Source organism: Oryzias melastigma, linkage group LG21, assembly GCF_002922805.2.
Source record: "Oryzias melastigma strain HK-1 linkage group LG21, ASM292280v2, whole genome shotgun sequence".
NCBI classification, from domain to species: Eukaryota; Metazoa; Chordata; class Actinopteri; order Beloniformes; family Adrianichthyidae; genus Oryzias; species Oryzias melastigma.
Genome location: NC_050532.1, coordinates 285,637 through 298,935, shown reverse-complemented (window position 1 = coordinate 298,935; position 13,299 = coordinate 285,637). Strand labels below are relative to the sequence as shown.

The 13,299-nt window shown below is 40.2% G+C and overlaps 2 protein-coding genes across 2 annotated transcripts in view; both read left to right on the top strand.

The window, feature by feature from the left end:
- Window positions 1-446: 446 nt before the first annotated feature.
- Window positions 447-2,144, top strand: LOC112155602 (5-hydroxytryptamine (serotonin) receptor 2A, genome duplicate a). The gene has a single exon (XM_024287331.2). The coding sequence runs from the start codon at window positions 1,630-1,632 to the stop codon at window positions 2,107-2,109; it is 480 nt and encodes a 159-aa protein (XP_024143099.2). The 5' UTR covers window positions 447-1,629; the 3' UTR covers window positions 2,110-2,144.
- A 5,551-nt stretch (window positions 2,145-7,695) lies between these two features.
- htr2aa (5-hydroxytryptamine (serotonin) receptor 2A, genome duplicate a) overlaps window positions 7,696-13,299 on the top strand; it is a gene marked incomplete in the record, with an annotated part of 107,015 nt that continues 101,411 nt past the window's right edge. The window contains 1 exon segment of the mRNA XM_036209677.1: window positions 7,696-7,701.

The following is a 13,299-nucleotide window of genomic DNA, read 5'->3' as shown; positions in this document are numbered from 1 at the left end:
TCTGCAGTCTGTTTACATACAAAAAAATGATCACATTTGTCAATCATGGTGTTTTATTGTGAAACAATGTATTTTGAGAATAAACCCGATGTTCTCATCTATCTTGATGTAACTTCCTGCCAGAATTGACGGAGATCACTTGCAGCTCGCGCACAAAATAGACCGGACGCCGAAACGATCCGCTGCACAGCGCGAGCCTTCCGCGGAGGACCGCGCCTGGTGTGAACCAGGCATAAGTTGTTAGGCTTTATAAATAAACCTTAACATCTAATTTTAGGACTTTCAAAATAAATCTTCTAAAGCTTTTGTTCTGCTGCTGGGCTTTAGTCATACTTTTGTTAAATGTAAACTGTCCCACGTTTATTCATGCACTTTGTCTGAATATGAAGCCATTTGAACTTAGAATGAACTCAACAAGAAGACATATAGAACCAGAAAAAGGCAACGAGAAAAGAGGGAAAAGGCACAATGGAGAGAGAACAAGACATGCTTGAGGGAGACAGCCAATACGGTACGAGGGAGCGAGAGACCCTGGGTGAGAAGACAGAGAGAGAGAGAGCTGGAGATCCCCACAGAGAGGAGGAGAGGCTGCATGAGAGAAGCAGGCAGAGCGCAGAAACATTCGGCTCCCGCTCACTCGCAATGACGACTCAACTACTTGACCGCACTCCTCTGGAAGCCTGAAAGACGGCAGGAAGACCCCACCGACGCTCCAGCCCCTCCTGCTGATCCTTTATCAGTTTTTTTCATTCTGGAAAGTGACAACATGTGGAAACATAGTGCGGGAAGGAGGACGGTTTGGGATGGTTCATGGTGCTTTTTGGAAGACGTGGATGGAGCAGCTGATGTTTTCCATCAGTAAAGAGGTGAGGGGCGGCATTTATGGAATATTTAAATCCTCTGGAGGGCTGATGCTATTTGTTGATGTGGAGGAACGAATTCCTCAGAGGAGTCAGAACTTTATTGGCAGACTGGAGTGAGGAGAAAGTTGGAGGCACACCTGTAAGATACAATCCTGCTCTTCATCCATCCCTGTCGACCGTGGTCTGCCAGCACGGATGATCTGAGACCAGGAAGCGAAGATTCCCACTCTGATATCATGCTCACAGAGCAGTCACACCTGTGAGGAGCAATCCAAATCTCCACCAGAGTTTCCATCCATCAAACCACTCTGATTTTTGTTTCCTGTATTCCATAAAGATCAGAGTCATGCACCTAAAGAAGCACAGACTTGCTGGAAAACGGCTTCAACCCTTGGAAGAAATGCAGATTTTCTATAACCCAGATTTGGCACGGATGTAGCACTTTCAGCACATCTTCAGGGATGACTTCAAACGGATTCTATTATCCGGAGAACAGACTCTTTCTTCCCCTTTTCCTGTGAAGACGTGAGTCACTATCAATCCTGACATTCTGATCAAGTGGTGAAGACGTTTACGCAGGATGTTGATCCTGACAGACATTTTTACGGCTCCAATGTCCCATGAGGTGATGGGATGGATACATGAACAACTTAAAGGACACAACTGTATGATGGGGAAGCAAAAAAAGAAGGGAGTAGCTGTGAGTTCCTGGCTCTTGTCGTACTGATTTAGTGGCGATCTCCTCAAGTTCCCCTGATCTGACAGCATGAGCTTGCGTGGAGGTAACATGTCAGAGTTGATCTCCCACACTATCAGAGCCGTAACAGCTCTGGAGTCCAAGCCCTGGCCTCCGCCTGGACTTGAGGAAAACGTCCTCAGACTTAGCAATGCAACAAGCGTGGAGTGTAAAGGTAGTGACGTGGCACGTAGCGCCGGGGACAGACTGCTGGGGAACTGGTCTCAGCGCAGTGCCGCCGGACTACACGGGTCCCAGTGTGCCCCCTCAGACCCGGCGGGGGAGAAGAACTGGGCGGCGCTGCTGATACTGGTGGTGATTGCCGTCACGGTCATGGGGAACATCCTGGTGATTCTGGCCGTGTCCTTGGAGAAGAAGCTGCAAAACGCCACAAACTACTTCCTGATGTCACTGGCAGTTGCCGACATGCTCCTGGGCATCTTGGTCATGCCAGTTTCCATGGTGACTATTCTCTATGGTAAGAGCAGAGCGTCAATCAAATTAAGCTGACATTTAGTGTGCCGCTGACTGGAGTTGAGCGGTCTCACGGCATGTGATGAATTGTTTCATGACTAAACAAACTGCACCTGGCTGCACGCTTTCCTCACTGCAGATGGTTCATGACTGGTTACAGGCAAGAGATATGACATTTTCTAATTTCCGAGTTGGAGCTCTGTCAGAACCTGATGGCTGTTTGGATCAGTGGTCCAGTGTTTGGCTCTGTGGTGAAGCAAACTCTGCCTGGACAGGCCGGTCTGGGTTCAGGCATGGCTTTGCGGTGGCGGTGGAAGACAGATGGAGAGCAGCAGTGGTGGAGGTGTTCAGGGCTGTTGTTGATAATGATGGGTTTATTTGGAGAGCTGCTTCAATGGAAAAATAACATGGCAAAGCCTGCGCCGGTGTACGGATGAATGGAAGACCAACAGAACCCTGCTGATGTGGAAAATAAGTCTCTCAATGCTACAGCTAAAAAAAGGAGAAAAGCTTATTGTCTGTGCAGTCTTTAACAACGAATTCAATGCTTTCAGTTTTTGAGCTTTTTTTTTTTTGATAAAATAAGATTTTTAAGCTCTTCTATGACAGAATGCTGTTTGGAGTTTTGGTTTCTACAGTAGAGAGAAGCTGCTGCTTTAACTGTCATTCTAAGAAATTTATTTCAGGCCATTTGTTCAAATTTAAGGTTCTACTGAAGGATGTTTACTCTCCATCGTTAAGCTTTTAACCCTGTAATCCCGTAGCTTTAGTGCCAATGTTGACATTTGTTCGACTACCGTAACTCTTCAACTGTCAATCAACGTAATTCCAGCAGATTCTGACCAGGAGAAAAGCAGCCCTGTACTGATATGAAAGACTACGGTAGTGAAGTTTTTTTTTTTTCGATCAGTGTAAATCAGTTGAATCTGTTGCAGAGAAAAAAGGTTTTGCACCGTTAAGTGATATTTAATTTGGCGATACTTGTATCAATTTACAATGTTGACAAGATGACATTTCATTATATGTCTATGAACGTCGTTCAGCGTCTTACTTATGTTTTCCACCTAAACCTCCGACCACTAGTTGGCAGCACAGCACACTGAGGCTCTTTGAGCAGCTCTACACCAACAAAAACGAGATCTCCCAAGAACCAGCTTGTCTTAAAGTCATGAACATTGCTTGTTCTGAGGCATGTACTGCTTAGTTTATTCCTGGGATTTGTATGAAACTAAAACTCTATGCCACATTACCAGTATCTTATAAAAACGCGGACTGCGATGCTTCGTTGCAGACTCAAATAAAAACCAGTGAAGCAGTGGAGTGGGTCATGTACCGAGCTTCACCATCAGTGAAAATTGTTGTGGTAAAATCTTGGCATATATCACGATACACATCATATTGTGAACATGTATCATGATGCGTATTGTATCGCCAGACTCTTGCTAATTCACACCCCTGGTTATTTATGGTATTTCTGATGTGCTACATTCACACCGAGCATGTGGCTCATGTTTAATAATCCACTAAAAGAAGGTTCTTGAACACACTTTTAGCATATGGTGTTCACACTGGACAAGCAGGAGGGGGTTCTTTTTCTGTATGTTTACTAGCACGTCCACCACCTACAACTGGAAGAGTACGGTGGCCAAATCAATTGGTCAAAGTTAAACCTGGTTTAAGTTTCATCATGCATTTAATGGTGTTTTGTATGTAGAGTCCAAACACAGTCATAGAAACTTGTGCAGCGATGTCTGAACCCAATATCCCAAAATGCACATTTCAGCGTGTATGCACTTTTCATTGGGAGTGGTTGCTAAATGTGTGTTCCTGAGGGTGGTGTGAATGTAGCTTCAAAGGGTTAATTCATCAGCTTCAAGTGCAAAGTGTCAGCAGCTAAATTTAAAGTGAGTGAAGGTTTGAAAAACCACATTATTCATGCAAGCCAACAGTAAGCTGGATCCCCATGCAGATGTGGATACAAGCTTTAAACAAATACCGTTTCAAAATCTATTACTGTGGTAGGGAATTCACACGGGCACATTTTGTCCTTCTTTAATTTGCACCCGTGTTTGTTTCCTTGGGGGGTCCACTTTGTTTGGCAGGTGGCAGACATGATAACTCTGGTCCACATGGCTCGCATGCTCACGTTTAGCTCAGAGTGAATATAGACCGGCTTTCAGTAAAACAAAGAATGTCTCGTGGGTGAGCCTGGAGAAGAGGAGCTTCTGATGATCAGAGGATGAGCAGCATTTGATTTGTTCTTTTACTCTTTAGAGATTCTTTTGAGCATCTGCTAAAACTATGCAGTTTTTCCAGGAACAGTGTAGAAGTGTGAAATATATCAGCAGCACTCTAAAGGAGACCGTCCCACTGAAAACAAGCCAAGACCTCAAAGTTATGGTCAAAGCACGGGGGTGGAGGGCTAATCATTTGGGCTTGTTTAAACACCGCAGTAGCTGAGGATGTAACAGTCATAGTTTAGAGCACATGTGTCAAAGTCAAGGCCTGGGGGCCGAATCCGGCCCTCCGGGTAATTCTATCCGCCCCTCCAGATCATTTTATTTTATTATTATTATTAATGACCCGATGTTATCTTGTGCTTATTTTTAACTTATACAAATTTGAAAAAATATATATTTTATGGAGAGTAAAATATCGAAAGTTATTTAAGGTTTAAGTTGATTAATTCTGGAATAATTTTCCTTGTTTTTTATTATTCATATTTATGTAAAAAAGTTAAAGTTAAAAGTTTTAAAACTGCTAGCTTTTTGGACTATTTTGGCATTTACTAAAATTTTTTTAGACTGTTTTGGAGTTTAGCTGAATATTTCAGTTATATGCTAGCTGTTTCGGCTAACTGAGGTTTTAAAAAAATTTAAAGTTTTTGGCTGTTTTGGAGTAAGGCTAATATTTAGATGCATTTTCAGCTATCAACTTCATTGTTTTTAACTATGAATTTCAGCTTCTTCTGCTATCAGGACTAGCATCTTCAGCGGCCAAATTCAGTTCACAGCATTCACACTACCATTAGCACAGGTAATGCTATATATCTAGATCATAATTGCTAAAAAGTTACAGTTTTGAAGTTTTAAATATGTAGTTTTAGTGTAATCAATAAATGTTTATCCTGTTTGTCCAGCAACCAAAGGTGTGTTTTGGATTTTGGCCCCTTGTGTGGTTGAGTTGACACCCCTGCGTTAGCGTAACTACAGCAGCACTGAGCAGTAGAGTCAGATGAGGCCATCTGTCCTGCAGCTTATGATTGACAAAAAATGGGTCATGCAAGGCGACAGTAATTCCAGACATGACAAATTTGAAATAATAGACTTAAAAAGAATAAAAATAACAATAGTGTGTCTATTGGTTGCACCACAAATGTCTAGTATCTGTACATAAAAGTGTAATTTATTCATTAGCTTCATTCATTCAGTTCTTGTTTTGTGTCAAACTTTTAAAGCGCGTTCTGCAAGTACTAAGTTACGTTGTGAATGAAGTCTTCACGTGGGTCTTACTAGAAACTTTTCACACATAAATCAAAGTATATCCTGTCAAAGTGTCTTCAGAAATGTCAAGTTTTTGAGTTTTGTAGTTTAACAAAACAAAGACGAGGACAACCTTTCCTTCACAGGATGTGAGATGTTTCCTGTGCTCTTGAAGCCCATATATTTGTTGCGTACATAAAAGTCACCTTTACCAGCCTGTCGTTACTCAACCTGCTCACATCCTTTACAGCTCACCTAAATACAGCCATAAAGCCGACACGGCGTGCCTTCATTCCCGCAGCAAAGATTAGCGTGAGCAACAAGGAGACAAATAAACAAAAGGTGGCTAAGCAGCTGACTTCAGATGACTGTTCAAGAAAAAAGTCACTTTTGAACAGGAGATTGATTTGATTCTTTACTCAGTACATTACAGAGTCATTACTGCTGATGGCAGCATAATGCTGCTGCCGCTGGCCCAAATATTATTGAGATTTCCTTTCACAGACATCATAGACCTTCTGTTTTCTCAGAGTGCTTTTACAAATCAGGACGAGGCCGGAGTGGTTTGATGGCAGCACATATTTCCATTTTTTGTAGATATTTTAGTGGGGTTTTCTTTATTTAAAAGCTTTTTTTAGGGATTACCTCATGGTGTGGAGAACCCTGAACCTAGAATTTTTTCAAAACCAAATATTTCATGGTTAATCAATTACAAAGAAAAAAAAGAGAGAGATAAAAAGGCAGTTGTTCAACACATGTTCAGAAAGAGTTTGGCATTTTCTCCTTAAAGTCCCCCAGTGACAATTTTTTTTAATTTAAAAAACATTACCAGTAGTGTTTTAATTATGACATATTTTTTATCCAAAATCTCTCAACCTAAATGACATAAAAATCCCTATTTCATGTTGATCTGAAGCCTCTGTTTCCAAAATCTCATCTGAGGGGGCGTGGCTTTTGCTGCTGAGCTGTATAGCCCCGCCCCTGCCCTCCCATGTCTGCAGTTACCGGTACTTTTGTACAGACTGCTAGATTGCTGCAACAGGTCAAAACATAGGAGAGGTGAAGTTAGACAAACTTCAATAAAACTGTGACAAAGTTCATGTTAATCTTATTCAAAGCTAAAATCTAATCAACAACTAGTAAATTAAATGCCTTTTTTTAAACAAATCTATGTAGAAAAAGTGGAATTTCACATGCTGATAATAGCAGTAAACAGTGATTATTGAGGCTTCTACAAATCAACTAGATTGTTTTGTGCATGTTTGAAACTCTGCGTAGTAAAAGTGGGAGAAATTCTAACATTCAAACATTCATTTGTTGCTTCAACAGTCAGGATATTTTAAGAAGTTTGAGATTGATTTCTCTGTTTTCCAGTGGGATTTTCTGACAGTCAGTTTTGGGTTTGATGTCAGAGCTGAACTATATGATCTCTGAATGATATCAGTCTGAGTCTATAAAATATATGTTGTCAAGTCAGAATTTAATGCATGACAAGAACTTGCAGCTGTTCTGCAAACTTCTGCATCGTTTCTTATTTCACCAGAAGTTCAAACATTATATTATTTCTAAGATGATGTATTTTTCAGTAGAGGACACAGAATTATTTTGCTCTCTGTTATGTATTTCTTGAAAATGATATTCAAAGCTGTCTTTGTGTATATTTTTTGTTTTATACACATCATTCTTCTGTTTCTCCTTAAGGGTCATTTGATTATCTCCTGAGCCACAATTCTAACAGCTCATTAGTCCTCCATTACAAGATTCCCTCTTTATACATACATAATATTTATCATTTTTGTTGACAGACTTTGGTTCAGTTGTGGTTTTTGCCTTTTTCCCATCATTGACAGACAGGAGTGCAAAAGAGCTGAGATTATAAACTCAAACACTTGTAAATCCGAGGCTTCAATCATTGTTTTCTGAAGACCAGACTGAACAGTTTGGGTTGAGAAGCTGGAACTCATGTCTACTGTTGGGAGGTCTTCTGGATGTCTCCCAGAGGAGCTGATCTGGACATCCCAGTGTGAGAAGGAGAAGGTGGACATTGAATCAATGCGGAGATTATAGCTATGCTGGTTATACCTGCAGCTGAGGGAAGTCAACACGGACGTCTGTCTTTGGTTAGAGTCAAAAACATCTGGATCTAAACAATAAAATCAGTTTATAAACCCAAAAAGTGCCCAATTTAAACACTGTAAAGCCTGCTGAATCAAAGAAATGACAGAAATTCCCTTTTTGGGGGGAAATTAAGATGTTATGAACCCTTTAATCCATTTGATTTTTGATTTTTTTGTTGTTTTTTTTTCTCAACATCTCCTTTTCTTTATGGAATACATATAGTATCTGTTATGGCCGCCTTGGCCATTCTAGGGAGGATTGTGGTTCCGGTGAAGTACTATGTTCACACTTTTTTTAAAAGAAAAATGTATTTGTTTTTTTGAATCTGTGAATGTGAAGTTACATTTATTTTAGTTTCAGAGTTTTACCATCTGGGAAAAAAAAAAAAAACAGTGTCTGTGGAAGTAAGTCATTTGAGGAGAGGATAGAAATACACTGAGACTTGCGAGGCAGAAGGAAAGAGGTACTTTGATGAAAGAATAATCTGAATAAAAAGTAGGACACGGAAAAGCAGGAAACGCAAAAATGAACCAAACTCAAAAAATAATAAAAAACGAAAAGATCAGGAATCTAAAAACACCTGAAGAAGCTGGAGGTGAAGACAGGATGACGGCAGAATGTGTGAAGATGGAGGAAGGTCAACATCTGCCGTAGCATCGATGAAAGAAGCTGAGGAAGCAAAAAAAGCAAAGTAACATGTGAAGGGATAAGAATATGAAAGTAGAAATATGTATTGGCTACTATGCAGAAAAAAATGTGAGCGCACACACAACAGGAGATTTAGGAATGAAAAAAAACTGCAAATTTATATAAAAAAAAAATCTGAAGTTTTAACACAGAAGTTTAATCAAAGAGTGTCTGTGGCATATTAATGAAGAAGTGTTCCTGCAGCGGCAGACCTGTGCAGTTCCAGCAGCTCAAGAGGGCTGATTTAAAGGAAATTACACACTGATGCAGGCCTAACCAGCCTTTCAGCTGCACCCGTATCTTTGGCTCTTTCCTGGTCCGGCCATTAATATCATGTCACATCATGTCTGCTCCCATAACCCCATAAACGATCCCATTAATAAAGTAGTTTCACGCAATCAGCTGCAAAGTCTTGGCTGTAAACTCCTCCTCAGCCTCGTGCCTTCATCCCCTCCCACTGCCTGGCTCACGACGCCTCCAAATGATCGCTCATTTGCTCAGATAATCAGTGTAATTCACCCTGAAATAAATGTGTTTGTTTTCTAAATCAGTAGCCAAATCAGAAATTGTGCAGAACACAAGAAGATAATTGTGGCGAGGGTTTATCTTGGCTGTGCGTGGATAATGAAGGCTTTTGTCTTCTCACTAAAGAGCCAGCGACCGTGAGCAATAACAGGAGGTTGTTGGTTTGGAAGCTTTCCTTCTTCGTACTAATTTGAGCGCTTCTTCTAATGCAAATGAATCTGCCACTCGGCTCATAAAGCCTGTTATTTCTGCAGCGGTTCACGGAGACGTAAAGGAGCAAAGATTGTGGAGAAAAGGGCAACAATGAAGGGTATAAGTGTTTGTGTCAACAGTCGAAATGAAAGGGAGCAGAGAAAACCGTTAGCTTGCAGCAGCAATCATCTGCAGTCACGTGAATATCAGCAGAAATGTCAAAGTAGGTGAGCGGCGCTGAGACGGAAGTTCTGAAGAGAGGAAGGTGGGCCTGTGGGCCAGAACCACAACTCAGCCGCTGTCAAAATGTAGGAAAACGCTTCAACTATAAACCTTTTTCTCACTTTGTTAACCCATAGAATCATTTGAATCATATATGATACATATATTTGAAGAGCCCTATCTCATTAGCATGATTGCTAGCCTTTGATTTTTGATACTTGATTCATGTTAACGACTTTTCTAATAAAAATGATCTGTGCATACTTTAAAATTTGTGTTACCTGATTTATATTCATGATTTTTTCTATTTTAAAAAAGCAAACATTCCTATGATACTTGCTTTACATTAATGACTCTTCCAATGGAAAATAATCTGTATACATACTTAGTGCCGAGAAGTGATTAAAAAATCAACTAATTAATCGTAAATCTGGAAAAAATGAATTGCGATTATTCTGCTTTTTTTTCCTTTTTTAGTTACAGTATTTGCCAGCCACTTATTATCTCCAAATAATCATAATATGAAATCACACAGAAAATTGTACATTTCGAATGTTTATTTTAAGCCTTTGGAACCGAGTCTAAACTCGGTTTTTGTCTTTATTTGACGTTTCTCTATTTTTAATTACCTGCTGCTTATTTTGTATCATATTAATCAGCACAACCTCGCCTATGTGACAGTACCTTTATTTTGTCATTTCTTCATGTTATATTCACACACTAAACATAAAATCATGCAAAAAACAGAAAAAAAACTGACATTTTATCATTACCTGGTTCATAACTTAAGATCAGATACATAGATTCAGGCTTTTAGGAATCTTCAAGCAAGAATAAATCACATGACTATGTAAGTAGATATATCACCATTTCAGACTTTGTTTTTGCATATGGAGATCTGCATAACAAAGTTTTACTGCCGTCATTGATTGACGTTTATTCTGTGCCTTATTTATTAAAATAAAAGATCGCTTTTGTCCAAAAACTACAAATAAATGCCTTAATTTAATGCAATCTCAATCACAGAATGTAAAAAAAGTTGAATTCAATTTTAGACTAAGTTTTATTACGTTGATCTCAGCTGCACAGCAGGACACTTGAGGTCTAAAATACATATTAACGAATCAATTATTTTCTATTATTAACAGAAGGTAAATGGTAAATGTTGTATACTTGTATAGCACTTTTCCACCTTCCTCGAAGGCCCAAAGCACTTTACAGTCACACACACACCCGCAATGGGGGTGGAGGCAGGCGGACAAAGCTGTGTACTATCAGAAAACCAAAAACAAAGAAACTGACCTCCTTTATTTTATTTTGGGAAGGGGGCCGACATAAATTTTCTACCAGCGGTGTCTAAAAGTTGTGGAAACTCCGCGGCTCACCGCAGATTTTGCACAGTTTCACATTGTCATTATGGGTTTTTCAAAAGACTTTTTCAGGAAGAAAATTGATTTAATCCATCTTGAAATAAGGCGGTGACATAATAAAATGTGGAAGAAATGAGGCACTTTGAATACTTTCCGGATGCACTGCACATAAGTGAGACGATATGTAAAGAAATGTATGTCATAAATGTCCAACAAAGTATAACAGAGTTCAGGCCTAATGCAGTAAGTAAAAAACAAAAAGGTTAAAAATGTAGGTGACTAAGTATGGAGAATACCTTTCAATAAAATCTACGACATCTATATGCTATAAACAGCAGTGACAGAGTGATTAACAAAGTTAATCATCCCTGCTGGAAACCCATTAACCAAAAGGTGCTCACCTCAGACACAAAGGGAGGACTGAGAGTGTGCGGGGACAATAGAAGGACTAAAAATAGAGGATATGTGTCGCTGAATCGGGAATCGGGGCTTTCCTGTCAGCGCCGTGGGGCTGAATGCTCCTGATCCACCGGTTCCTCCTAAAGCCTGTTAGCACTGTCTCTGTGAACCTGCTGGGCTCCTACGCCTGGTGTTCCCACACAAACATCACTTTAACAGTGTAAACTTTGAGTGTTCTGAGTCAGCGTCAATCAGATGATTCCCTTCAGTCACGTGAAGCGCAGCTATTCTAAGTGTGAGCGCGCTCTCTGTCAGCCAAACGCTGAGAGGGCTGACGTCTGGGCCGACTCGTCTGGCCGTGCTGGCAGACGGCCCGGCTCGATTACAGATTCAGCTCTGTCTTACAAATCTGTGTCTAGAAGAAGAGTCGCTAGTCTCTTGGGTAATTTAGGATTAGCATAACTTTGTGGATAAACTGTCGGGGACTTTTGTCTTCCTCCACTGAAGTAACCAACGCTTCTCTGGGTTTATCCTGACCTCGTTTTTGTCACCAGTTCTCCGGGGACAGACTGTCAAACCGCCATCGACACAGTGCTTCACTTTCTCGCTTTACAGCAGTCTCCAGACACTCGTCTTTGCTCTTTAAAGAGCCTCGATGATTTCATGCTTCATTTGAGTGGGATAGTATCAGATTCACAAAACAACCACAAGGGGGCACAGTTCTGAAGAATTTGGAGGGAGATCACCTGTACGTCCAGGTAACCTGACTCACAAGGTGACTTTGATGAGACGATTTAACTCTTTAACACCAGAGGTGTTGTTGACGACACATCAATAACTGTTTATATAATGAAACGCGAATCTGCTAATTCTGACATGGAGAAAAGCGGCTCTTCATAACGGGTTTGCACCGATATACATTGCTAATGTAAAGTGTTCCATATCAGCACGTCTCTGCTCCAAAATCCACAGGAATTGCATTTATTGCATGAACAGTGTAAGAGTTATGGTAGTTAAAAGAATGTCAACACTGGAGCTGCAGTGTTAAAGTTTTACTTTAGCCATCTTCTGTCTAACTTTTAAAGTCGCTCTATAACATTTTTTACTTTAAAAAAACGTTGCCAGTAGTGTTTTGATTATGATGATGATGTTTTTAACCAAAATCCCAAAACCTAAATGTCTTAAAAAGCAAGTTATCATGTTGATCTGAAGTCTCTTTTTCCAAAATCTCCTCTGAGGGGGCGTGGCTTTTGGTGCTCCGCCCCTGATCTCCCCCCCCCACCCCCCCGTCTGATTATGATAGCTCTGTGTCTCACTAGCATAAATCTTCACATAAAAATGTCCACAGTTTGATTGACAGAGATTTAAAAGGAGAAATACTCAGAAGTGCAAAAACAAAATGATTTCTTATTACTTTACACAGACATGTTAAAAACTGAAAAAAACGGGATTCTCATTGGAGGGGGACTTTACCTGAGAACCCACTGGTGAAAGTATTCTGTCTTGTCAGTGTGTCTGTCTTATGGTTCAGTAGCAGACCGACAGAATTCAGCCGTGGAAGCCGGTGGAGACAGATGCAGAGGCATCTGATCGATGACTGTCTGTGTGGCTAATGACTACTTTTAGCTCCTATTCTGTCTCTGATTCTGACTTTTCTCCTGTTATCAATTGGTCAGACTGTTGATTTTCTTCGGTTCTAACATGACATTTTTTTTTGTTGAGAATTGCAAAACTGAACATTGTTATTGTTAAAAAGCTCATTCTTATTATTTTGAATATTTAACAATCCATCATTAGAGTTGACTTGTTGGTGAAGGTTCTCATTCTTCCAGCTGACATTGTCTTGAGGTTGAGTCATGGCATCCAGTCTTTAAATCTTCTTTTTAAAAAAAGTTTCACCATTCATCCATTTGACTTTAGGTGAGTCAAACTAAAATTTCAATTGGGAAGATTTCCCAACATTTATTTGGTAAGTGATTTATTGGTGCCTTCGCCTATCTATCACTCACAGAAGCTGTTTTTACGTGGACACAAGTAATTAGAATAAATGCCTGATCAAAATAAAAATATGTCATGTAAACACACCATTCAGAATACTCTGACCTGACCAAATTTAGGTGGGTTTAACCGATGGTTGATCCAATCGTGTATGTAAACAATCCAGTCCAATTGAGTGTCGTCACCGCGCTGGATTATACATCATGTGTAGACAGTGTGGCGCTCCAGAAGAG

Bases quoted from the DNA above. Each gene is read 5' to 3' on its own strand.
- LOC112155602 (XM_024287331.2), top strand. From the start codon at position 1,630: ATGAGCTTGCGTGGAGGTAACATGTCAGAGTTGATCTCCCACACTATC.